The sequence below is a fragment of the Salmo salar genome, chromosome ssa13 (genome assembly GCF_905237065.1).
Source record: "Salmo salar chromosome ssa13, Ssal_v3.1, whole genome shotgun sequence".
Classification (NCBI taxonomy): Eukaryota; Metazoa; Chordata; class Actinopteri; order Salmoniformes; family Salmonidae; genus Salmo; species Salmo salar.
In genome coordinates, this window is record NC_059454.1 from 14516099 (window position 1) to 14543952 (window position 27854).

The 27854-nt window shown below is 41.3% G+C and overlaps 1 protein-coding gene across 1 annotated transcript; it reads left to right on the forward strand.

Annotated features, from left to right (window-relative positions):
* Positions 1 to 959: 959 nt before the first annotated feature.
* On the forward strand, positions 960 to 27593 carry slc6a8 (solute carrier family 6 member 8). Its single transcript, XM_014134576.2, has 13 exons — positions 960 to 1947; positions 9856 to 9987; positions 10286 to 10550; positions 12966 to 13098; positions 15166 to 15300; positions 15423 to 15526; positions 15651 to 15775; positions 20495 to 20607; positions 21042 to 21179; positions 21290 to 21392; positions 21575 to 21675; positions 22989 to 23159; positions 23670 to 27593. Exons 1-13 carry the CDS (start codon positions 1635 to 1637, stop codon positions 23808 to 23810), a joined length of 1974 nt encoding a protein of 657 aa, XP_013990051.1. The 5' UTR covers positions 960 to 1634; the 3' UTR covers positions 23811 to 27593.
* Positions 27594 to 27854: the final 261 nt, after the last annotated feature.

Consider the following 27854-nt stretch of genomic DNA (forward strand, 5'->3'; position numbering starts at 1 on the left):
CACTAATCATATGAGGAATGTTTTAGTGTCAGTCTGGTAATCTAACACTCATCTGACTCCCTTCAGCAAGTTGTAGCCTATAGCAGGGGCGCAACTTTGATTATAGAAGTGGGGGGGACATAATATATACATTTATCTAGATATATATTTATTTTTTTATACAGTCGGATAGACACTCCAAACAGCCTACCCGACCGCTCGGAGGCGTCCGCATGGTCCTAAAGCACACCGTTACCTCGTTTTGTATCACATTCCAATGATAAAACTGGGGGGGGGGGGCAAAAATACAATTTCAGAATGTGGGGGGACATGTCCCCCGTCCCCAGTGAAAGTTGCACCCCTGGCCTACAGTATGAGTGAGGAGGATGGACGTCTGGGTGGATACAGCCTCCATTTTATCTGACTCCCATGCACTGGGATTCTGGGTCAAATATCTTTCTTACAGTAATGTTGAATGATGAACAATCTCTACCTTCAGTTCTGTCAAACATTCTGTTTTTAGGCTATAAGCTAATACTAACTGAAGCTTTGACAGAACTAAAGTTAGAGCTTGTTCATCATTCATCATAGTGCGAAATATCCTAATTCTTTCCCAATGCATGTGTAATGACACTCGGGTTGCCTAAAGGATTTCATGCCCTTGAACAGCATGTATGTCCCAGTTCTCTAGCATGTATGTCCCAGTTCTCTCTAGCATGTATGTCCCAGTTCTCTATTCCGTGCTTTTGGCAGGCACACAATTTCAGTGCACCTGCAATTATGACATAAATGATCGCCTCGTAGGCTAGACAATGTTGAATGCACATCTTAATAATTTCCTGATATTCGTTGCAACAGAGCTAGTACAAGTGATTGTGTGGCAACTGTGTCCTTAAGGATGGGGGAGGGATGAAATCCAAGTGACGTGCGCCTCAGCACCATCGCCTCCGCACCAACCCTTTTAAAGCTGCGCGCGGCTGCAGGCTCAGTTAATTGTCATACAGTGCACCAGGAGAGAGCAGCTAAGGATAACCGCGATAGACCTATCATATTGTCAGTATTTTTCCGAAGCGAAGGAAGCCAAGGAGCAGGATGATCTAGCCGCGGAATCTAAAGACAAAACCACGAATGTAATTCCGTTACATTCGTCATCGAGCGCGCGCAAAGCCCGCTGAGTTTTTCGCCTCGACACCCGTCTCCTCTTTGAGAGATACGTTCCCATGCGATTCTTCAGACTCACATTCAAGTGTTTCGTAGATTGTTTTTGAAGGTGCTCTCAAATTCGGTGTTTTTCTTTGGGGGCAAGTGTCCTTTATTTTTATACACCTCAAATGTAATAAACATTTAATTCTGATCACCGTCTCGTCGTTGCGCGTTTGACATTGCTATACGATAATAGAGATACAAATTATAACTATTCAAGTGACTTATCATACCCTTAAATAAAAAAAGGTGTAAAAAATCATATCCTATTCCCATAGGATTGCCAGAAGAAGAACAAAGGACCATCTTGGGGTCCAGGGAAATCGACCCGAACGAATAAAAGCTTAAGAACGCTGTATCTATTGTCCTGAATCGTCACGATCTTTCCACTGGTTTCCTCCTCAGTGTTAGTGGGAAATTGAGGGTGCATTGTTTACAAGAGCGTAATTGGCATGGAGAAACCTGCATTCGAAACTGACTGCTGTGCTGTGAACGTGGTCCTCGGGGAGGAGAAAAAGGGTCACCTCATTCCGAACGGAAACGGGCACCAAGCTGGCGTGAACGGAAGCCTCATTGGTGGAACTGACGGGGCAGGATGCGGAGCCACACCTGGCACGATGTCGTCAGTGGAGAAGCCAGTGCCAGGGTATCCCGAACGAGAGCAATGGACCAGACAGATGGATTTTATCATGTCCTGCGTCGGCTTCGCTGTAGGGCTGGGAAACGTCTGGCGCTTCCCTTACCTATGCTACAAAAATGGTGGAGGTAAGTTAACCAGTAGCCAAAGTAAATCAGTAAAAAGCTAAACACAAAATACTATTCTGATGAAATCCCTATAGTGGCTGATGGCTCTCCTGTCCCATAATAAAAATTCCCTAAAACAATTGAAAATGTGGCTGAGCAAATAGCATGTTTCCTTGAGATGTCTATGAGAGGGATTGTATAGACGTCACAGCATCCAAAGCAATAATCATATGATCAGCTCCTGTGAGGACACTGCAGACATCTCATATAGCAGCAGCTCACATTCTTATTTTAGTCCACATATCAGAAACGGTATTATAGAGAGACAATATCGCTTACAGTGCCCACCTTTCTATATTTTAACGCCAGTTCAGGCTATCTATCTATTCTACTGGCTGTTCATCGTGAAGATTACCGCACAGTGCACACCGTTCTCTACCCTTGATCAGAGCGTCAGGTCATACCTCACATATGGGCCTGCGTATGACGCTGTGTGAGGGGGGTGGATGTGGGTGAGTCAGTCCTGTGTAGCATTTGTATACACATCATGTTGCTGGAGAATGTCAGAACAGAACTCACTTTGCCACTGTATTATCATTTGTGTAAAGTTGATTGCCACATGTAAATATATATATATATTATAATAATAATAATAATAATAATTTAACAAGTATAATTCAACTGATTTATCCATTTACAGATGAGAATAGTCTACATTTAAAGAGATTATACATTCAACATGCACAGTGCTTGGATAGATTGGCTGTGAAACAACATGGAAATTACATTTTTGTTCCCACATCAAAACAGAACTTAGTTTGTGTAATAAACACTACATTAAAACATGACTTACTGCTGTCAATAGAAACCTGTGTGTAGACTAGATCGTGAACACAGCTTGCACACCTTTCCATTGAAATGGACAAAAAGCAATACCATTACCAGCTTAACATCTCAGACCAGGTTGGATCTATAAACTCAGTGGAACAAACAATTGGATCCTCTTGTAGTTTCATTAGATTGAAATTGCATTTATTGACAAAATGTTGTGATACACTCTACTGGCAAGTCCTTCATAAACTTTTCCTAGATAGGCCTGTTTTGACACCCTTAGCGGGTCTGCCTACAGGCTGGGAGACCCAGGTTTGAGACCAGGAAGGGCCTTTACACTGTTGCTGTTTGCAAATTTCGCTACATTGGTGTCTGTGGTGGGATTGTGCCTTGGGGGCCATTGGAGAGGTGTGGACAGGTGAGGGACTTGGTATAGTGAAGCGTGGGGACACGCTCTCCTGAACAGTGAGGACAGTGTAACAAACTTTGCCTGGGAAGGCTTGTTACGATCCACCCCCCAAAATAGATCATCCTTATTGGGCAGTGGTTAGCAGGTCTGCTTATGGTCTGGGAGACCTGGGCGTTCGCTATGAGGGCGTTCGCTAAACATCGCTACAATAGTATAATGATGAGGTCTGTCTAAAATATGAGTGTGTGATCAAAGTGAGATGCAGTGTGTCTGCCTCAGTGAAATAGCTGTCTCCATGTGCCCTCAATCATCTGGATAGCAGATAAAATGTACTTAATGAATGAAGGATTTGTCTCACTGAATAAGTGATGCTGTCTCACTGAAAATGGGTCTTTAGTTTTTTTTAAATAAGTGGCTATTTGAACGAAACTACATAACCATGCACTATCTTTTTTTAGTAGAGTATCTAGACAGTGATCGATATGGAGGGATTTTATGAAAAACAAGGTGGAATTCATCACTGTCTGTCAATGAAAGTATGGAGCTTCGGCTTCCAGATAGCTCAGGATCTCCAGAGTAACAATATATATTTAGTGTAAAAAATTGAACCAGAGAGGTGAACCTGAGTAAATACTGACTATATGCTACACAAATATTTGGTTGGTGTTTAGGGTTAAAAAATTGGAGTGAAGAATGAAATTCCTCTGAATCCCCCAGGCTAAAGATGGTATTAGGGCTCTGCTTGGGGTTATTATTACACTTGGGATCCATGAGCAACGTTATCTGGATAATGTTTCTATGTATCCATCCAACTATTTGGTTAAAGGATATCTCTGAGGCGGTTCCGGTTGACCTTACCGGTGGTGGGCAAGGAAAGGGCATGGCGACCAGCTGGTGGGAACTGTAAGAGAAAACATCAATTCTGTAAAGAAACAAGAGCTTCAGTTGTGTCCTGACAGTGAGAGAAAAGAGAGATGCTAAAGAGGCAGGAGCGATCGTTGGGTGATCCCTTAAATTCTCCTCTTAAAAAATACTTGTTTTACCCCCAACTAGGAGCTCCAAGGTAACATGAAGATGTTCTCCTAGTTCAGGTTGCCAGACTCAGTGTGTGTCTCTGGATTTGTCTACATTTCCTTGGAGACCCCTGCAGGGTTTGGCCAAATCAAATCAAGCTGGCCAAGTTGAAAAGGTCTTGTTCACACAGACAGAACCAAGCTGCTGCGGACTAGATCTAATGAGGTGACATCTCTGCCATCCCTCAACTACAACAATGCACTGTGAGGGTGTTTGTCAGTAGGCTACCTTTAATGCCCATGTACATTGGATGAATTTCATTTTCTAATTTGATGGTATCCCTCATTCAAGTGATACTTGAGTTTAAGTCTCTTTAAATCTCTTTCCTATTCCCATCAGTTGTAACATGACAGGTGGATTAGTTGCCATGGCAAATCATCTGCTGTCTTTGCGAGGACATTCTTGTCACAATCTTTATATTTGCATATTTTGACTTGTTATAATGCACACATAAATGTATTTGCCAAGTGCAAGTATCTTCTTTCCCTGTCAGGAAGTATTGTTAAACATTCTATGATTGGTGTCTCTGTACATTGTAGTCTGTATTGATGGTCATTTTTATGAAGTCTTAGAATCTGACTTGTCTATACTATCAAAGCAATATAACGACATAGACAGTCTACTCAAAGTACAGTTGCCTATCAACATCATACATTTTACAATATTCACCATTCTTTGTACTCCTTTCAAATAGAGAGAAGGCATATCTATCAACTACCATATCGGTAACTATCCTATTGTCACATCCATAAACATCTGTTCAGTATATGGGTTCAAAGCACGCAGCACAGGTGCTCTCTTCTCTGAGAGTTTGTCTGGGAGCTGTGTGATTTTAGGGTTCTCCTGTGATGGGGTTGCCTTCTCTCTAGCCAGGGCAGTACTGTACTGCGTAGCCTGGCCTCCTCAGCAGCAGCAGCAGCAGCAGCAGCAGCAGCAGCAGCAGCAGCAGCAGCAGCAGCAGCAGCAGCAGCAGCAGGTAGCACCCAGTCAGACAGCAGCCTTACAGCCTGTAGATTTACAAGCTCTGCAGTGAGCTCTCTGATTGTCCTTGGCAGTGTGTCTGCAGCCGTGCAGCGGACTCCGTGTTCTCATCAGAGCGAAGGACCCGAGCATTTAAGCCATGTTACCCACCAATAAGGCCCTTTGGCATTACACTGCAGTGAATATTGTCAGAAGCATATTTTTCATATTTGGTTCATCAGATAAGGTGTCAGGCAGACTGATTATGTCTTTGTGTTGTTTTTAGGCCTTTTTTTGAATCAAAACCGTAAAGGGATTGTCAGACATATTGGGCTTCCAGTTGGGTCTAAGTAAAACACTTAGTCACTTGCCCTCTTTTGTCAAAGAATTCATAACGTTGAATTTGTGTTTATGAATTTATCTTTTTACACAGCAATCTGTAAAGTTTATTTTCTGACAGCTTCAGTTATCCAGCAATTAGTTTTTAGCAGAATAATGCTCTTTGGCACAGTGTCTAATCAGTGAACGTCACACTATCAACCATCATGTTGGCTTGCCTTTTGCAAGTGAGTCCAGCATCTGAACGGGTGTGATGCGCAGACCGCAGGGTTACAGTACGCTGGCCCTTTGCCCTGAGTGACATCATCTCCTCACCCCACGTGGACGGGCGATTATGAAGAGTGTCTGTTAATCTTTTAATCTCCTTTCTCTGACTGGGAGCTGGTGTGGTGGGGTGTGGTTTGGTGTTGTTCGGTGTGGCATGGTGCGGTCCGGGGCAGTGTTGTGTGGGATATGGCTGAGCCTCAGGCAGGGATTGCTAGGCTATAACCCACAGTTAGGTCAGCTCAATGCTCTGGGGATATATGTAACACTATACCACATGTCACCTCAGGTTAGGAATGTGTTCGGGCAAATGTCTGTGTGCTCTCTGACCTGGCGTTTAGATAAGGCCATTACACCCTGCACAGCTTTTCTGAATGATGTTTATGCTGGTGTAGTGCAGCAGAGAGAATTCATGTTCAATATGGTTGCCTTCCAATAATCTCTCCTTTCTACGGTGTGCACTGTGTACTTGTTCCCTACAAATGTAAAAGCATTGGATTGGTGTAGGCATGGGCTAGAGAGGGAGTTTCTATATACCAGTCATTACCTTTCAAATCCATGAGGGGAAGTGAACAAGTGCACACTTTGGGAGAAAAGGAGAGAATATTGGGACACAATTTAGGTTTTGTGGTGATCTTTGCAGTGTGGCATGTGTAGTCATTATAATTTGTACATTTTAGTCATTTAGCAGACGCTCTTATCCAGAGCGACTTACAGTAGTGAATGCATACATTTCATACATTCTTTTTTGTTTGTTGAAGTAACATACATGGTATCTCTGCATGAACGAAGCACATGAATGAAGGGGATGGGTCAACATAAATGCACCGTCATGTTTGAAATGTAAGCTAATCTTTTCTATTCCCGAATTTAGGACACTGCAGTTATTTCTTTTTTTGGATGAACGAGCACGTCTGGCAACAACCCACTGAGCTTTAAAGAGGTGTGCCAATCTCTTGTGCCGTAATCTCATTGTAAACAACATATCCACTTACATGGAGATGACCAAAGGGTGATCTGTCCAAGCTTCCTGGCTCTCTTGAGAGTTGAAAATCAGGCTTCATGAGCAACATGTAAAGTAGGGCACTCAGTTGTAGGGAAAGCTAAGCTTTACAAAATAAGAGATGAATGACAATTGTTGTGTGATTTTGACAGCATAGCACATTGTCATTTACAGATCAATACAATTTGCACATGTTTTGTTGTTGCTTCAGGAGTAATTTCACAGGACCATACAAGAGATTGCATCTGTGCATGGAAGATACCATTTCCATGTGTATGTTAGGGGGGAGGGTGTATGTAGGGTTGCAAAATTCAGGGTACTTTCAATACATTTCCTGGTTTCCTGAAATCCCAGTTGGAGGACTCCCGGACTCAGGAAGGAATACGCAGGAAATCCAGCATCCTCCAACCAGTTCCTGTAATTTTGCAACCATAGGTGTAGAGGAGTATTTATATATTGTCATGTACACTAGAACAGTAAGTCAAATCCAAGTCCACACATGTCCCATTGGAGCTTTGTCAGTGTTTTGAAGCTTGTTATAGACAGGGCCCAGGGATCACCTGACAAAATGATGCATCTGCTCCTCTAATCTTGGTTAACCCAGAACAGAAATCTAGCGTATTTTGGTCCGATTTATGTAGTCTGTCCACAAGAGAATACACCTGGTCTAACCAACCTCAGTCATACTGCTAAATGTTGCATTAGCTGCTCCTGTTAGTTCACTCAACTAACCAGAAAAAGGGATTCAAAGGCCTGTCAATACTTAGCGTTCAGAGCTGCTCCCGACACTTACTTAATCAAGATTAGAAAGCTTAGCACATGCCATATGTACCTGAATTGGTTCTCTATTTGTGTGACTCAATGTTTCAGTTTAAATGTGAGCCATCCTCAGGTTACTATGAATAACCAAATATAGTATACCAAATATTGTGTTTTCTCTGAAAACACGTCGAAGTTTTGTAATTCATTAGCATTTTTTGTTACTTTAAAGATGGCCATTTATTGAAAGGAGAATTACAATATCAGTAATTATCATACATAATCACTATATGGTGAGGTTATTGCATCTCCCAGCCAGGCAGGACCATGTTCACCATAATCACAGAACTAGCATGTTCACCAGTGGTAACAGCATTACCTCAGTGGGAGATGCCATTAACAGGGGGAGTAGCATCTTGTGGACGGATAGCTCCTCTCTTTCTCTCCCTCTATCACCCTCCTCCTCCCCTATCCTCTCCTCCCCCACTTCACTACACTCTCTCTATCTGCTAGCTAACTGTTTAATTAAGAGGCTGAGCAGAGTCCCAGTCAGGTTCCTCTCTCCTGACAGGCTGGAATGCCTCAGTGGCTCTGCTAGCTCTGACTGGAGTCACGACACACTACGTAGCTCCTTCCCCTTCTGCGCCATAGGCAGCGTCTGTCTGACTCACCGGCATGCCGTCACTGAGTCAGTCCTGTGTCTGTCTCTGCGACTGTTGTGTGTTTTGTGTGTGTGGGGGTGGGTGTGTGTACACTCTCATACATAATCACTGCCGCTGCTTCTATAGCAAATGCTTTGTTTGCAAATGAACAGCCATTTACATCAGCCCTCACAAAGCCCACATGACTACACATTTTATAGATGCTTCAGAGAGAGAGAGAGAGAGAGAGAGAGGCAGGCTATTCTTCCCTCTGATGCTGGAATCTTTCTTTCAGGTCAGTGGTGTATAGTGCGTGCAGTTTCCCAATCTTACTGAGTTTGTCAGACGGCTTCAATACAGTAGTAATGGCACCAGTCTCCTCTTAAAGAAACCGCTTTAGCCCTGAATCACACCCCGTAGAAATTGGGTGATTGTGATTGTGTTCTCAGGCTGGTTTACATGCTGAGAGTCCCCATTGCTAATTCAGATTGGTTTGTCAACCCCATCCTCTTCACAAAGGAGAGCCTTTGCTTCTGCGCATCCATGTCTCTTTTCTGTTAGGGAGGAATTGGCTGTTTCCACTAGCCTGCAGAGCCTTCGTTACACAACGGGTGGTGCTTTTTATAACGCAGCCCATGGCCCTCCCCGGCGCTCGATGTCAGCCTATCAGGAGACCTCTGGGCTGAAGGTGACGTCATCTCAGCTTCATTCAGTGCAGCACATTGTTCAATGGATAATCTGCGTTATAGGCTGAAGCAGGAGCTGACTACCACTGCAAAGCCCCCTGTCCCTCCCACCACTCCTCCCACCACTCCTCCCTCCCTCTCCTCCCACCACTCCTCCCTCCCTCTCCTCCCACCACTCCTCCCTCCCTCTCCTCCCACCACTCCTCCCTCCCTCTCCTCCCACCACTCCTCCCTTCCTCTCCTCCCACCACTCCTCCCTCCCTCTCCTCCCACCACTCCTCCCTCCCTCTCCTCCCACCACTCCTCCCTCCCTCTCCTCCCACCACCCCTCCCACCTCCTTCCTTGCTCCACCCCCCCAGTCCCCCAGTCAGTCTTAAGCCCTGCTACCCCTGCTGATGTTCATTTGGAATCAGTCAGCCATGGTGTTATTACTGTTGATGGTTTGCCGTGCTCCTAGACCCTGTTTGATGCAAGCCAATGCAGCAAACAGCATCACAGTCACATTTTAACATACTGAAGTGTAGGCAGACGTAGGAGGGGTGAGGTGAGCGTGTTTTCACCGATAAAATGGACTCCCCTTCTGTGCCAATTAGTGGATGAGACTGAAATATGCACTCCCTGCTCACACCCAGTTATATAAGGCCATTCAAATGTAACTAGATGGTAACTTTACATGAAGTAAAGTTGTGGGGCTTGCTTTACCTCTTTAAGAATACGTTTAAAGCTATTAAAATGTAATGAGAACACCAACTATAGCTGCATAGACTATAAGGTAGAAGGTTTTATGTTGCATCCTTGTTACCATTTGATGTCGCAGAGTGATGTTTTCTTTAGGGAACATAAGAGGGGGGGTTAATAATGGGTATCCTAATGTGTTGTGCAGCTCGTACGTCCCCCATAGTGACCTAAGGAGTGCATTACTCTACTGTTCCATTGAACACCTGTCTGTTTGTCCCCCACAGGAGTGTTTCTGATTCCCTACCTCATTATTGGGGTTGTTGGGGGAATTCCTATATTCTTCCTGGAGATTGCATTGGGACAGTTTATGAAGGCTGGCAGCATCAACGTGTGGAACATCGCACCTCTATTTAAAGGTACTGAACATTTTGCTCTCTCAGCAGTTTGTGTGGCTGCTCTGAAACGTTTGTACAGCCATTTGTCAAGTCTTTTAACTGATCCTTTCGAATAGAAAAGCAGTTTGCAGACATTCACAGCTGTGGCCTATTTACTATGTATTCCTCTATCGTTTTATTCTAAGAATTGACACACCTTTGTTACATAAAAATCAAGGCTGTTACAATGTTTCTCACAAAAATTGACATTATCGTATAAGTTCTGTTTGTCTCTTCAGTGCTGAACACTAAACTGTTGAATCGCTCCGTATTCCTCCAGGACTGGGGTATGCCTCCATGGTGATAGTGTTCTTCTGTAACACCTACTACATCATGGTCCTGGCCTGGGCCTTCTACTATTTCATCAAGTCCTTCAACGCTACCCTGCCCTGGTCCACCTGTGACAACCCCTGGAACACGCCCAGCTGCATCGAGATCTTTCACCATGAAGACTGCCTGAATGGCACCATTGGCAACACTACCTATGGCAACATGACATGTGAGGAGCTGGCAGATGGGCGTTCTCCCATTATTGAATTCTGGGAGTAAGTTCTTTACTTCCTCTATCCCAATGGAAAAACACTATTATATCAAAACTAGACGTTGAACTGACGTCTGTGCCGAAAGTTCTAAGAATAATACATTGTTATTTGTCAGTCACAGTTAATTATTTGAAATATTTTGCAAGTCGTCACTTAGAAAAGGGATTTTAGTAATTGGTCCACAGCATGAAAAATTATCCACCAAAATTGTTGCAACCCCTATTACTAGCCTGTTCAACCTCTCTTTTGTATCGTCTGAGATCCCTAAAGATTGGAAAGCTGCCGCGGACATTCCCCTCTTCAAAGGGGGAGACACTCTAGACCCAAACTGCTACAGACCTATATCTATCCTTCCCTGCCTTTCTAAGGTCTTCGAAAGCCAAGTTAACAAACAGATCACCGACAATTTCGAATCCCACCGTACCTTCTCCGCTATGCCATCTGGTTTCAGAGCTGGTCATGGGTGCACCTCAGCCACACTCAAGGTCCTAAACGATATCATAACCGCCAACGATTAAAGACAGTACTGTGCAGCCGTCTTCATCGACCTGGCCAAGGCTTTCGACTCTGTCTATCACTACATTCTTATCGGCAGACTCAACAGCCTTGGTTTCTCAAATGACTGCCTCGCCTGGTTCACCAACTACTTCTCAGACAGAGTTCAGAGTTCGGAGGGCCTGTTGTCCGGACCTCTGGCAGTCTCTATGGGGGTGCCACGGTTCAATTCTCGGGCCGACTCTCTCGCTCTTGCTGCTGGTGATTCTCTGATCCACCTCTACGCAGACGACACCATTCTGTATACTTCTGGCTCTTCTTTGGACACTATGTTAACTAACCTCCAGATGAGCTTCAATGCCATACAACTCTCCTTCCGTGGCCTCCAACTGCTCTTAAATGCAAGTAAAACTAAATGCGTGCTCTTCAACTGATCGCTGCCCACACCCGCCCGCCCATCCAGCATCACTACTCTGGACGGTTCTGACTTAGAATATGTGGACAACTATAAATACCTAGGTGTCTGGTTAGACTGTAAACTCTCCTTCCAGACTCACATTAAGCATCTCCAATCCCAAATTAAATCTAGAATCGGCTTCCTATTTCGCAACAAAGCATCCTTCACTCATGCTGCCAAACATACCCTTGTATAACTGACTATCCAACCGATCCTTGACTTCAGCGATGTCATTTACAAAATAGCCTCCAACACTCTACTCAGCAAATTGGATGCAGTCTATCACAGTGCCATCCATTTTGTCACCAAAGCCCCATATACTACCCACCACTGCGACCTGTACGCTCTCGTTGGATGGTCCTCGCTACATATTCGTCGCCAAACCCACTGGCGCCAGGTCATCTATAAGTCTCTGCTAGGTAAAGCCCCGCCTTATCTCAGCTCACTGGTCACCATAGCAGCACCCACTCGTAGCACGCGCTCCAGCAGGTATATCTCACTGGTCACCCCCAAAGCCAATTCCTCCTTTGGTCATCTTTCCTTCCAGTTCTCTGCTGCCAATGACTGGAACGAACTGCAAAAATCACTGAAGCTGGAGACTCATATCTCCCTCACTAACTTTAAGCACCAGCTCATTTACAACTGCGACCTGGCCAAGATAAAGCAAAGCAGTGCGACCCAAACAACAACACAGAGTTACACATGGAATAAACAAACATACAGTCAATAATACAATAGAAAAAGTCTATATACAGTGTGTGCAAATGAGGTAGGATAAGGGAGGTAAGGCAATAAATAGGCCATAGTGGCGAAATAATTACAATATAGCAATTAAACACTGGAGTGATAGATGTGCAGAAGATGAATGTGCAAGTAGAGATACTTGGGTGCAAAGGAGCAAAATAAATAAACTAAATAACAGTATGGGGATGAGGTAGTTGGATAGGCTATTTACAGATGGGCTGTGTACAGGTGCAGTGATCTGTGAGCTGCTCTGAGAACCTACCTGGTTAAATAAAGGTCAAATAAAAAATGAGTGGCCTTTGAATGCTCTGCTTTTAAAGAGCAGTGTGACACAACTGGTCAGTGTTCTGATTTGGAATGTCATTTGTCCTCTGCCCAGTTCTTCATCCCTCTCTGTTCCTCTAGTCCTCATCATAGTTCTCTTTGATGGTCACCGAGGTCGTCACGTTTAATGTTCTCATGTGATCCCTGTTGTCCATGACTGCCAGTGTTTGTTCCCACTCTCCCTTATGGCATGTGCAGGGGACATAAGTGCCTTTGTCATGGCTGTAGGCAGCAAAAGCCAAATGGTGTTACTGACCGACATAGCTTTTATTGGGGACAAAGGGCAGACTTTTGTTACAGGAGTAGAGCATCGTGCCGTTCATTTTCTATCCTGTAACTTAGACAAAGCATGTCGTTTTCATATAGTTTTATTCCATGCCCCCCTACTCCCCCTACAGGAACAAGGTGCTGAACATCTCACAAGGGCTGGACTACCCAGGATCCATCAACTGGGAGCTGTTGCTGTGCCTGGCAGCGGTCTGGGTGATGGTGTACTTTTGTGTGTGGAAGGGGGTGAAGTCCACAGGCAAGGTAACTAATACACATTTCAGGCTCTGAAAAGCTCATCGTTATCTTATTAGTTATATGAGCACCACGATGGTGACTGCAGTGAACACGTGACTCACTCTGGTCCTTAGGTATCTTCTATAGCTAACTGTTATGTAACAGACTATCCTCCGGCCGTGGCAGACAGATTGCTTTGCATCAGCTCAGGTCACTGCACTGGTCTCTGATTGGACACCTGCGTTAGAACAACTCAGTGGCTAATGCAGCTGCAGTGGAAGGATCTTGCTGTGTGGTATCAAACATAGTCTGGAATGATATTAAAACAGCAAGAAAGGTTACTGAGAAAAGTAACAAATAGATGTGAAAGGGGGTTAAAATGTATAGATATACAGTTCTCCCAGAGAGAAAGAGGAGATAGATTTGTAGCTATAGCCAGATAGGTTTCTAATTTAGTTCTGGCTATGGTAATGGACTCTCAGTCATGAGTGAATGAGAAGGCATTGTGAATTTTTCCTAACCTTGTGTGATTCACATAGTGCCACCCTCTACTGCTGTGTGACAGCAAGGCAATGATGAGGCAGTGTTGCTATAGCAACATCAAGAGGACAGGGGGTGTGGCTATGACATATCACAAAGTGTCCCTGTCACATGGTGCGTTCTGATTGGTGGGCAGTTGGTAGGTTGACTGCAGTGCGACGTGACTGGGGCCCTGTGCGAATATTCCAACAGCCATGTTTTCTGCTTGTTGAGGTGGGATCACATCCAAGCCTCTTTAAATGATATCAGTGTTTATCTCCAGCGCTGGTCCATTTTATATGGATCTCTATCAGGATTTCTAGATCACTTCATATGTAGCAGCACTTTCTGTCCAGATAATGAGTTCAACCTCTAGTGTTCATTAATTAACATTTGATTGTTTTTATATTTTTATAGTAATGATATTAAAATGGATTCATCATTGCTCCACCTGTACTTACAGTTTATCTTTAAGAGATCATTAGGTTAGGTCAGAGTTGCTCACATTTTAGCAAGAGGGAATTTTGATAGATTTGTATTTTTATTTTTTAAGGGATAGGCTTAGTGATGTAATTAATTAATGACAATTAGCCATACATCCACAACAATGTATAGAAGTTTTCTCTGGTTAATATTACACGTTTTCAGGTAAGGGCTTATTAAGGTTGCTAATCAAAGATAAGTGCTTGAGTAATGATTATACAAAATGTGTTTGTTATATGAATAAGGGCTTGGTCGAGAATGGGTGTCCTACATTAGCTGTGTATTTAGGTCAAGTAGACTGGGCTGCGGAGAGTAGGTAGTCATGCCTGAAGGTGTGCCTGGGCCGCCAAGTCACAAAAACAATTGGCTTTGAAATCTAACAGCTTTGTAGAAAATCTCTTTATAATACAGTGGTTCGTATGTCACTAGGTCAAAGTTCAGTGTTTGAAACGTTCACCTGATTAGATAAAGACTTCCACTTAGCTCTATCTTGTACGGGTGCTAGGTTGGCAGGAATGCAATAAATTATATTCCCATTGCTCATATGAAAAGTACCCAGCATGTCACTGTGACTGCAATCCCCTTGTGTAAGACACCTTTGACAAAGGTAGTTCTGCAGTCTGAAATGTGAATGATCAGCCAAACTGTAGTTATGTACAGCACAGCTCCTCACACTATGCATGTCAATGAAACTACAGTAGGCTGAAATGACATCCAATCATTTTAGGTCTCCGACTGCACCACTCTGCAAGTCTTCTCATAATGTGACATCTACAGGTGTAGGATCTTAATTAGATCACCCTGTTGTTGCAGGACATTTCCTGTACAGCAGGAAATGCAAACGTGTAATGTATTCTAGTTTTAAAAAGGCATCTACATTTTGTAATTTCCTCTTCAAAATTTCGGACTTGTATCGAACCCTACAACCCCTACAAAAATTATTCACATTTCCACACAATAATACAAAAATGTCCAGTTGCTGCAGGATTATTTCATTGCTGTGAGAAACTGGTCAAATTAAGATCCTACATCTGTAACCGAAATATCATATGGATTTAGAATAATGACACTGGTCTCTCTGTTTCGCTGCAGATTGTGTATTTTACTGCCACGTTCCCCTACGTCGTCCTGATCATCCTCCTTGTGAGAGGGGTGACTCTTCCTGGTGCCTACGATGGAATCATGTACTACATCAAGCCTGACTGGTCCAAGCTTGGCGAGGCGCAGGTGCGACCTATCATCCACCCATCTGTCCACAGTCCTAACTGATTGATTATTCAGATCAGTTAACTCTGGTGCTGTGATGCAGATTAAACTGATCAGTTTTCATTATCGTTCCTGTCTGGCAGGTGTGGATTGATGCTGGCACACAAATCTTCTTCTCTTATGCTATTGGGCTTGGAGCTCTCACTGCCCTGGGCAGCTACAACAGATTCAACAATGACTGCTACAAGTAAGTGATATGACAGCTGAATGGTCTCACCTTGGCCTCTTGTTGCACTTACGGTCTCCAGTATGATTCTGACTTGTTTTTTGTGATTATTTCTCCCTTTGTTTTTGTTTTTATTTCTGTCCAGGGATGCCTTCATGCTAGCTCTAATCAACAGTGGCACCAGTTTCTTTGCTGGCTTTGTGGTGTTCGCCATTCTAGGCTTCATGGCAAACGAGCAGGGAGTGGACATCTCCCAAGTGGCTGAAACAGGTATGCAGAACACACTCACACTACAGAGGTTGTCTTATATTCTGGCGTCTCAAAACCTACCATGGTACTAACAGGAGAATATTACTGAAGGCTTTGGTCCTCCTTGTTAGGAATGCATGAAACTGTTCATTGAAAGTCTTGATGTCATTGTTTTACCTTCAAATTGGCAGCCCCTCTAGTACTGAGGAAGACAGCCGTACCTCTTCAATAATTTAGACCGTTTCCGGTCCTCAAAGCTGAATCCTTATTTTATGCTTGTGCTGCACTTTTGGCAGTGCATTATTAATATGATGAACTTTCAATATAGAAATGAAATGGAAACTTGCTGTACAGTGTGTAAGGATAGTGGGTGTAGCAAGTCACTTGTTTACTCTACAGAAGTGTGAAGATGAAATATTGTTGTTTAATGTGTCAGTAATGATATAGAAATATACCAACTATCAAGAAATGATTGAAATGCATGTTTGAATTGAGTCTGTCAGCATTTGAGAAATTCAAAATGTACAAATGTATTTACATGAACTGTATGTAACTTGTACCTCAACCAAATGTTTTCTTACTGGAGTCAACTGTATTGATTCACAAGGAAATCAGTATTATAGAATTAAGTTTCTCTGATGGAGTGTGTGTGTGTGTGTGTGTGTGTGTGTGTGTGTGTGTGTGTGTGTGTGTGTGTGTGTGTGTGTGTGTGTGTGTGTGTGTGTGTGTGTGTGTGTGTGTGTGTGTGTGTGTGAATCTGGGAATGAACAGTACGTTTTTGTGTGTGTGTGTGTGTGTGTCAGTATGTGTGTGTGTGTGTGTGCATGTACGTGTGTGTGTGTGTGTGTGTGTGTGTGTGTGTGTGTGTGTGTGTGTGTGTGTGTGTGTATGTGTGTGAATCTGGGAATGAACAGTACGTTTTCGTGTGTGTGTGTGTTTGTGTATTTGTGTATGGGAATTCTGTGTGATTCAAGAGAGAATATTCTGAGATCTCTTGATATAGAGTATGAAAGACAGTGATGTGGATGATTTGTCTGTGTTTGTACGTGCTGGAATAAATGATCTGTATGAGTGTTTGACAGTGAGGGGGACGCAGTGAGGAGAGATTGAGACATTGGCAGTGGCCATGTATTTGTCCATAACATCTAAATTGTTGTAAGAATTACATTTTTTTTGGTGTGTGAATTAACAAGAGATGTGTAATTACCAAACAACTGTCACACATAACTGATCATTATTTGTATTCATAGACTTTCAAAGCATATGACATTCACAACTAATTCTATCCATTCAGTTATTTATAGGTTTACTGGAGAAGATAGCGTCTGTGTGTGGCACGACTCTGACATATCGCTTGCTTTCACATCAGTGCTCTTGCATGTAACTTCCAAAAATAATCACATTAGTTTGCCAAATCAGTTAATAGTTTGTCCATTTTCATTCAGTGTCTTAGCTCTCTCTCTCTCAATCATTATTTTAATTTAGTATTGACTTAATGAGAATAGTAGGGAAGTAGACGTGTGTAGTTCATTACTATCTGAACATGTTATTGGCTTCATGACAGTAGTTATAGATACATAGTTGGAAACGCACTGGATTGAATCATCCTGGACTTATCATCTATGAAATCCATCTCTACATATCACAAAATGTTCTTTACTAATAGCATACAGAATTATATTTCTAATATTTTACCCTGTAAGTTTAAATATTCACTATATTTATTCAGAAATACATCAGCACTACTATGATGTGGAACCCCATGTAGAAGAGTAGTCAGCTATGCCCATAGCCATGCTGTTAAGGAATGAACACAACAAATAAACCAGTCAATTTGAGTCACTCTTCACGTTCCCCAATTAGTGCAGTGCATACCTGTCTCCTCACCAACCAAACCATGCATGAGATTTTCAATTACTGGACCATCTCATCAAAGAGACGATCAAACTCAAGTACAGCAGGAAGTTTAGACCTATACATCTTAGGGCTGGATTTAATCCTTCGAGGAAGTATCACGGAAGATCTGCGTTGAAATGTAAAGGTCATTTCTGATTGAGTCGTTTACAGTAAATGGACTCTCCATGAACGCGGGGAACATTGCCTTTAAATTTCAATCAAGCTATACCGCGGATCTTAATGTGATACTTCCACGATACGGATAGAAACCAGGCCCTTAGTTTCATCTCATCATACTAGGCTAAAGTTGACCGATTCAAAAATACATTGTTTTGGCAGTAGTCATCTGTAAAGACACCACTGGACCGGGATTTAACTGGAAGTACAACAAGGGTGGTCTTAGAAGTATTATCTCTATCATTTATATGACATTTATTTTATTAGATATCTTAAGCTGTATCTGTAAAATATCTATTAAAAACATTCAATTGGACAGTGACGATGATAGCTACATTTTGAAATCTGCAATACTTTTAAAAATGTTTTGTCCTAAGGACACCCTTGGTGAACTTAAATAGTATTATTCCTCTACCATCCCCCAGCATGATTCTGTTAACATAGTAGACCGACAGGGGACTTTGGACAGACAGTGTTACTGTGTTGCAGTAGCACAGTTGAGCAGGATTTTGTAGGAGGCAATTTACTAAGCACTGCTATTTACAGTGAAACCAATATTGAGTTAAAGTCCATCTGTTACTGCCTGCCCACACGCAGAAGGAGAGAGGTGGTGATGAAACTGATAGGCCTTGTTTAGCCCTAGTTACCCCTCTCATTTCAACTGTACAAATAGCTTTCTGTCACTCAATATTTACTATACTGGTACTACACATGAGTGCAGTTACTGTGTGTACGTGTGTGTGTGTGTGTGTGTGTGTGTGTGTGTGTGTGTGTGTGTGTGTGTGTGTGTGTGTGTGTGTGTGTGTGTGTGTGTGTGTGTGTGTGTGTGTGTGTGTGTGTGTGTGTGTGTGTGTGTGTGTGTACGAGTGTGTGTGTGTACGTGTGTGTGTATGTACGAGTGTGTGTATGTACGAGTGTGTGTGTTTACGAGTGTGTGTTTACGTGTGTGTGTGTGTTTACGAGTGTGTGTTTGAGCGTTTGTTTATGTGTGTGCAGGACTGTCTGTGAGAGGGTCAATAGGAGTGTGATTTTGTGAGAAGGTACATTAATGGAGCTAGGCCCTGATTTTGGTTCAGCGTTAGACTCCTGTTTTTTTTGCAAGTTGGTACGAACGAAAGAGAAAAACTCCCCTTCCTCATGAATCTTCTTATCCTTTTAACAGGGTTTCGGTTTATTTTCCTCAGTCCCATTCTATATGACTTGTGATTGACATCAGTTCATTGATCTATATCTCTATATATATATATTTTCGATTTTTTAAGTATTAATTTAAGGATTATTTAACCAGGAACTTTGCCTCTTGAGATGTGCACATCTCGCTTTCAAGAGGGGTCCTGGAGCTGACTACTGTTGAAGGTAAACATCTGTTATCTAATGACAGCATTTACACCTTAATCCAGCCTAGTCAAAATCAGAACCAATGACTGCATTTACCGATCGCAGCAGAGGACAGGGCTAGAGAAATCAAACTAGTGACATGACAACATTTTCCAAGCGTAGATCCAGATTCCCAAATCTAACTTTACTAAACCCAAACACAATAAAAACATTAACGGTAGAACTAACTTATTCGATAACTGTGTGTACACATAAGACACCTGACAAATTCTCTACCCCAGGCAGCAGCCCCATAGCCATAGCCCCAAAATCTGCAAACATATCGAGAGCAATTTGCAAAACATATGTGTTTTCAAGTTATTTTCTTATTTTTTTGTGTATGAACCTTGCAGTGGTTACTATACCAGGACTAGTTCTGGTGGTGAAAGTACAGTGTCATACATCTTCACCTGTTCCATCCCTCTCATCTTCAATGAAAACATGGACCTATTTATAATGACACAACTAAAATTGTAATTTATCTAGTGAAATTTGTATAGTTGAAGCAGTTGTAACTATAAGCAAATATTGACCACCTCTCTCTTTGCTACTTCAGTGCAGTGTGTCTATAAACTACAATCTAAATGATGGTTACAACCAAGTACAGCGAAAATCTCTTTATAATGCAAATATGTACCATGACCTTAAGTTTGTGAGGTCGCTATTATAGACGCGTTTTTATAGGTAGTGCAACTGTTTTACTTTTACTACCATAGTTAAGGCTACACAAGTTTAAATCTGCTATTTAAACTTGGTTGACTATACACTACCAAGTATTTACAGTAGTCAGCACATTTAGCCGTGTGATGCTCACCTGGCTTAAATTAATGTTACTATAACACCTACTTATTCATGTGCATTAATAAAACGTTTGTTTGAGCATCATAAGGCATGAGCATCATTGATTCTTTTGAAAATACCTCACTAACAATATACAAAAAGAAGCTCGAAAGCATGACGTTATACACATTGTTTAGACACTGAAATGATCATTATTTGTAGCTACTGCAATGACGCATTTAACAACTAAATCCACACCGCTGTCGCGTTGACGGAATGCACTACAACACAACAATAGACTCAAACAGGAGACAAAAATGCAGCCAACATTGTCACATCCAGCTTTTGCACAATAGCACCTCACTCAGGTGCCTCTCTTTCTCTCTTTCTATCTCTCTATCTCCTTCTCCCTCTTTGCAGTACTGTGCGTATGTGTGTAGAGTGTGTCTGTGTTAAGGGCTTAGTCTGAGCTGTAGGGTTGAGTCTCTCATCCCTACTTCTCTTCTACAGGTCCTGGCTTGGCCTTTATTGCGTATCCTAAAGCTGTGACTCTGATGCCAATGCCCCCGGTCTGGGCTGCTCTCTTCTTCTTTATGCTGCTCGTACTGGGTCTTGACAGTCAGGTAGGCGCAACTTTACACTACTGGACACAACACTTAAATGGTTGCCATTTGTTACAAACTTAAAGTATCTGGACCAGATTACTCTCATTCCACTGGGCAAAAACTGGTTGTATCAACAGTGTTTGTACCTCTTTTCAACCCCCCCCCCCCCCCAACAAATCAATGAGACGGCATTGAATCAATGTGGAAAACTCATTGGATTTGTAAACAGTCATCAACGTGACATCAAAGAGCACTTCCTATTATTTTTCACCTAACTTTGTACCTAAATCTAATGACATGGTGACATGTTTTTATTTATTTCACATTGAATTCACATCAGTTGACAACTCAACCAAATGTAAATCGAAACTAGACGCTGAACTGATGTCTGTGCCCAGTGGGAAGCTTACTGAGTACAATTATATTTGTGTTTTCTTCTCTTCTATCCACAGTTTGTTGGAGTGGAAGGTTTTGTAACTGGGATTCTAGATCTCTTTCCTGGAAAGTATTACATGCGCTATAAGCGTGAAATCTCTGTGGCAATCTGCTGTTTAATGTGCTTTATTATAGATCTCTCCATGGTTACACAGGTAAGCCACCGCCGTTTGATGAGTGCTGATTCCATATTGTGTAACATCCATATCAGATGGTAATCACAAATGATGAATGATTATTCATTATTTCTCATGTGTGCCAACAGGGAGGGATGTATGTCTTCCAGCTTTTTGATTATTACTCTGCCAGCGGTATGACCCTGTTATGGCAAGCATTCTGGGAATGCATAGTTGTCAGCTGGGTCTACGGTAAGAAACATTAACTTTTGTGACAATTGATGTATTACCGTCCTATAAAGAGTAGCTTCAAGTTGTATTAGTCGTATGTACAGGATACACATGGTACATACCGTATACCAGTATTTGTAGTTGTGCTTGTCATCCATTCTTAGACAGCTCGAGTCTCTAACTGTGCCATTCTGTGTGTACAGGTGCTGACAGGTTCATGGATGACATTGCTCGTATGATTGGTTACCGGCCTTTTCCTTGGATGAAGTGGTGCTGGTCGTTTATTACTCCATGTGTTTGCATGGTAAGTGATGTACAATACTATACACACACAGTGGTGTAGTGGAGGGCGTACGCAAGTATACGCCGTATACCCACTTATTTTTCAGTGGGCATTGTGTACACTCACGTCTTAATCCCCACGATGCGTATCAAAATGGTGTAGTGGAGGTATACGCCGTATCAATTAATAAGGCTGGTGGAACAGATCAGAATGTCTAGCTTAAAATGTTGATCAAGTATTCTTTTTTCACATTTTCGACACAGCAATGTGCACACGGCGGTAGGCCTTCGGGCAAATGTTCCAAAAATGCAATTTGCGGGAATATACAGTTCTAAAATGCACACAGCACATGCGCGCGATTTCATGGACAGAGATGGAAGTATCGGTTAGAAATGTAGAAAGAGGGGAGATCTAAAGATGCAACAACTATCATAGGTTGCTATTTGATTAGAATAATGCCTTTGGCTGCTAGACAATGAAATACAGTTCAAAGAAAACCAATAGAACAGGAGAAAGCATATGAGGAAGTCTTTGTTAAATAATACCTCCACATTTATATGGTGGTATTTTAGCTATAGGCTACTTTGAAGCAAAGTAAGACATGACTCATAATATGAAGTAAAACGTGCAGGTTCCAAATAATCAAGGAACATCTGCTAGATGGAAAGGCTTTCCCAAAAACCTTCTCTATTAAATGTTAACTACAAAGTAGCCTATGCCTACCTGTCAGAATAATATCATGATTATTTTCATCAATCCAGTTGCCATTTGTTTTGCAAAATCCATCTCATGTGTGTTACAAAAACACCACTAACCAAACAACAGTGCTAGGTGCATGCACACTAGAATTAAAGGGTAACTACATCAAAAAATCTAAACTACTTTTTTCCCCAGACCTCCAAAGTGTTCTCCTGTGGTTAAAGCATTGTTATGGACTTAGAACATCCAATTTAGTTTTTCTACCAAAAAAATGTGATTGAGAGCGAAAACCTGACTTAGTTGACAGGCTCATTCATCAGTTTCAACAGTAGGCCTACTATTAGCCTACTTACATAGTACAGCTTGGGTTGGCTTGACTGTGAAAGACCAATATGGGATTGATCATTTTAGGTCATTCAGAGTGTTCACCGTTTCTCATAGAAGTTTTCACACAGGGCAGCTTTCCTTCGGGCCATTTGGGAAATATTTGTCAAATGAGAGAATACCCACTTCTCCAGACACCAACACACCACTGTACACACACCTGTAGTCATGACGACATAGCCTGTCATTGTACATTTGTGCCTAATTGACCTGCCTGGTAAAATAATCATGTTTTCTTTGTCCTTCCACAGGGTATCTTCCTATTTCACCTGTTCAACTACAAGCCTCTTACCTACAACAATACGTATGTGTACCCATGGTGGGGCGAGGTGATTGGTTGGTGTATGGCTCTGATGTCCATGCTCTGTATCCCTGTCAGCGTGCTGTACAAGCTTTGCAGGGCCACGGGAACCTTCAAGGAGGTCAGTATCAATATCATACTGTGCTACTTACCAACATGGGTAGCAGCTAGCCTAGCAGTTAGAGCGTTGGGCCAGTAACCGAAAGGTCGCTGGTTTGAATAACCGAGCCGCCAAGGTGAAAAATCTATCGTGCCCTTGAGCAAGGCACTTAACACACATGCCCTCACAAAACCTGTGGAACACTCAACACAGTTGAATGGTCTTTTTGAAACGTTGGTCACATTAATATTTCTATTAGATGATGCAAATAATGGCCAAGACTTAGCATCGAGTAAGGGAGAGTGGAAAGGAGTTTACTGTATAAGCCATGAGAAAAATAAAATGCATAACATACGAAAGTGTAAATAATGAAGGGAAAATCGGAACGTGGAAACCTCAGTTGACATTGACAGCATGTACTCTTTTAATATAGCTTGTTTATTTCATTCTCACCCATCAGAATGAGTAATACAGCAGTTTGATTAGTATGGGTCTCCATGTCTTAAAGGAGCATGTTTTCTCCTCCTTCAGCGTTGGGAGAAGCTGACCAAACCACAATGGGGTCCCCATCACCTTGAATACATGGCGCCTGATACTGACATCAAGAGCCTGGCCTCCCTCTCTGCCAGCACAGAAGACAACAAGGTTATCATCTTTGAAAGTGGTATGTAGGCTATAGCCTACAGGAAAGCCTTTGACAACACTCTAAACGCCAGATGATTCTGGATCTTGGCCTAACCATGATAATTTATGTAATAATTGATGTATTCATTTGAGTTAATGACACAGTCAAAAAGGATTCACCTGGTATTTATGTGCAATTAATTAGAGGATGCAGATAATGTACACAGACGGTTCTCTGAACCAATACAAAATCAATTCACAACCGTCTATTGGACGGTCGATAATCTTCACCCGGGATGTTGATAATCAATGTCCTGATTGGTCCATTCTATAACCTGGTGCCGTGTAGTCTTTGGGGGGGGGTTGATCTGATACCCAAACTGACCCTCCCTGTCTGTGACTCCATCAGGCCAGAGCCATAGTCTACCAATGTGTAGCCCACCACCTCACCCAGTATGGCAGAATTTTTACAGGCTATCTTTAAGACTGATATGGAATTCCTTGAAATTACACATTACTGCAAGACCAATCATGTGGTACGGAGGGTTTGTATATCAACCGGTGTAGTTCTCCTTTATTAGAAATCTTGCATAAAAATCTATTTGGCTAATTTGATTCATGAAAATATATGTATTACACATTGAGAGTCAGAATTTCAGGGTAAGGTCTACAACACCTGTTGTATTCGGCGCATGTGACAAATAAAGTTTGATTTGATTTGAGATATGAATATATAATCAAAAGCATTAGTTCAATTGATATTATATTATATACTGTATAATACGCTACAGTTTGTCGATTTGGCTGAGTTGATATATAAAATACAGCATTTTTTCCAATTGACTTCAATATTCTGGCTTCTTTAGGCCCCTGAAGTTACGTAGTTGCCAAACTGTCAAAATGACCATCTTTGATCATTGAGCTTGTGTAATGTGTCTTTCATGGCGACAATAGTCCTCAGAACTTTAGACATAAACTAAAGATTGATTCAGTGCCAAAGTGGAGCATACTTGTCATTCTCTTGTTATTGATAGAGAATGGTTTTGGTTGCCATATACACTATCTATTTTTATTTGCCTAGATCAGTCTGATATATATTGTGTCTTCCGATTTAACTGTCTGATGTTTGGGAACATCTTGAAAGCAAACAATGCAGCTCTTACTCATGAAGCAGTTTAGATGCCTTGAAAAATTGTCATTGATAAGTGTGTCTACAGATCAACAATAATCACTAAATTTAACTGTTCTGTAAGATCTAAGATCGCTCTTCTCTAATTCAAAAAAGGTGGCTGGCTGATATATTGCACGTAATGGCCATTAAAAACAAATAATTCAATACTTAACTCTGTGGCATTAACTTGCAAAATGATCACTTGGCCAAGTGGTAAGGATATAAGGATTTACCTCATATTTCAACCAACCTATTGTTACAAAGACAAGTACATCTCTGCAGCATGTAGGAGGACAGTATTTGGATCTAACTACAACATTGCCACAACAAGTAGCTGCTGTGCCATTTGCCATTGACTGGAACAGGGTGATGAGTAACTAACTGTAAGGTGTTATATCATGAGTTTAACTCTGAGTATTACACACACAGTATTAATGTTGCAGCCGTACAGGAGCTGGACACGTAGATCATTGCCTTATGTTGTTTGTCTTAAATCTAGAGCCCATATGTGAACTCTGACTAGCCATATTTTTACCTGGTCCTCTGAGGAACAGTCTTGAAGATAACCAAATGGGAATTCTGCCATTTACCATGATATGGATAACATATGATTTATTTCGATATTGAAAAGATCATTAGAATGTAAAATATATTAAATAATGCAATGCTAAAAACTACATTTGCACATTGTAAAATATCTCGCTAGCACTTTTTTTTAAATCGTGTTAGAATAACAATTTTTGTTTTGTTTTACATATTGTAAAATAAATCAGAGATTTTATTTTGTGAAGGCTTTTATTTTGCTTATACATACAGTATAAAAAAAATATATTGAATATCTTGTATGTTATATTTAAAAAAGTTTGATGCAGTATGTAATTTTGATGAAGATTTCTAAGGGGAAGAGCATGCGCCATTGAGATGCTGCGATGCAGTACTACTTGAAAGGCTTGTGTGATTCATAACACACAGAAGGGATTTTTGGTTTCAAATATCAAGTGCTCCAGTGTTAAGTAGCCTAATAGATTATTTGTGTTTTTAATTACAGTATTTCCCTCAGACCACCCAGAGCTCAGTTAAACTTTAATATTTCTCAGAAAGACCTTCTAATTTGGTCCACACAACACAGGAGTATTCATTTGATTAAGAATTAAAAGATTTTGGAATATTTTTTTACTTGGGATTTCATCATTTTCAACATATTTCACATCTGGCTTCAAGTGTAATTTATGTTCACTACTTAGAAGCAGTGTGCTCTCATTTGTAAAAAAAAAATATTTCTATATCCTCTTTTGTGGCAGAAACTATTTGACAAGAAACTAAACTCTCTTTCTGTAAATGCCTATTGACTGTCTGCCATGGTCCTCCTACACTCAACCTGGCATATAGAAAATACTCTAATGCTCTCCCACCTTTCAAAATTGAAAACCACATGGTAAAAGTGGTGGTTTTGGTTCTTTGTTATGAAACTTTGAGACAGAACAAACATTCCCTCCTAAATGTAGTGCTAGAACTAAATGCGCCTTTCATACTGTTGGTCTATGGACAAATGTAAGGATGAGGACACAAGGCAAGTTTTATAGCAAGGCTATGGTAACATAAATGTTAAGTTAGGAATCTTTTTTAACAACTTTTTTTACATTGGCTTTCCTTATAATACTCCTAGATTACAGCCTGGGTCGGTCAAAAGGTGAAACATTTAAATGTAGTCATTAAATGTAGAAAATCGAAATGAAATATACATAAGCAAAATCATATGTATGGTGTCATCTTTTGCGCTCTGCCAAATTGTTCTTGACAGTATCTTTAATCCAAAGTATGACTCACAAAGGGGAAATGTTGAATTGATAATGAAAGCTTTGTGGATCTATTCCATATCATACAAAATGGTAAAAAATGTAATAGATATGAAAAAAAGACTCATTCCCCATTGTTGAATATGATTTGTTTATTTTAAAATCGACATTGTCTTTTAAAATGTTCTGTTTATTTTCATAAACTATACAGACCAATTACCATGGTTACCATGGAATATGTTGTACTGTAATTATTGTATACAGTGCATTAAACTGGAATATCCATAATTAACTGATAAAGACTAACGCTCACCAACTATGCAAAGCTGTAAAGAAACACTTGTTGCGACAGTTGACAGTTGAATAGTTCTTATGGCATCTGCTGCATGATTGACAGTGAACAGATAGTCGTCCAAATGGGGCTACAACTCTCCCCTACACAGCTATCGTTCTTCCTCATCCCCTCTCTTTTTCCAGGATGTCATTTTGAGTTTTGTTTTCACAAGTCCTACACAAAGGCATGGAAAGAAGGGTACAATCAAGCCTGAGAAAACGGCATTTCATCATCCACTGAGTACTTTGGCAAAGGATAGTGTCTTGAAAAAGATATAGTAACACTGTTGACTTCATCTAACTGTTATTGTACTCTGTATCATGTAAGATTTAACATCAGTCTTCCATTCATAACATAGAATAGTGATAAAGAGATGACTGTAAACCTATGTTGACATCAAGTGTTCCATCAACCTTGTCCCTCACAATTTATGAAGGGATTCATGCTTAATACCACTGTGATTCTGTGCTAAAAATCCACTCGCCCTATTCAAAATAACAAAATGGCAATAAAACTTACTTCAATAAAAATATTGTCTTTGTGCATACATTTGAAATTGTCGATCCAACTTTCAACAATTACCATTTTAAACATCTCAGGTTTAATTGTTCATTTGAATCCAAAGGATTTACGTTTTATTCCATATTTTCAACTGGCAGACACTTTGAATCCCACCTTGTTAACTGGTGACCTTGTAATGGGTTCATGGTTCTGTGCTTGCACTGTGAGCAGGTGGGAAAAGTCATTTTATGATCAAGAGGTTAATTCAAGCTCACATCACTTTATTAATC

Coding starts and splice junctions, on each gene's coding strand:
- slc6a8 (XM_014134576.2), top strand. CDS start 1,635: ATGGAGAAACCTGCATTCGAAACTGACTGCTGTGCTGTGAACGTGGTC. Junction 15,527..15,650: donor TTCAACAATGACTGCTACAA/GTAAGTGATATG, acceptor ATTTCTGTCCAG/GGATGCCTTCATGCTAGCTC. Junction 21,676..22,988: donor TTACTCCATGTGTTTGCATG/GTAAGTGATGTA, acceptor GTCCTTCCACAG/GGTATCTTCCTATTTCACCT.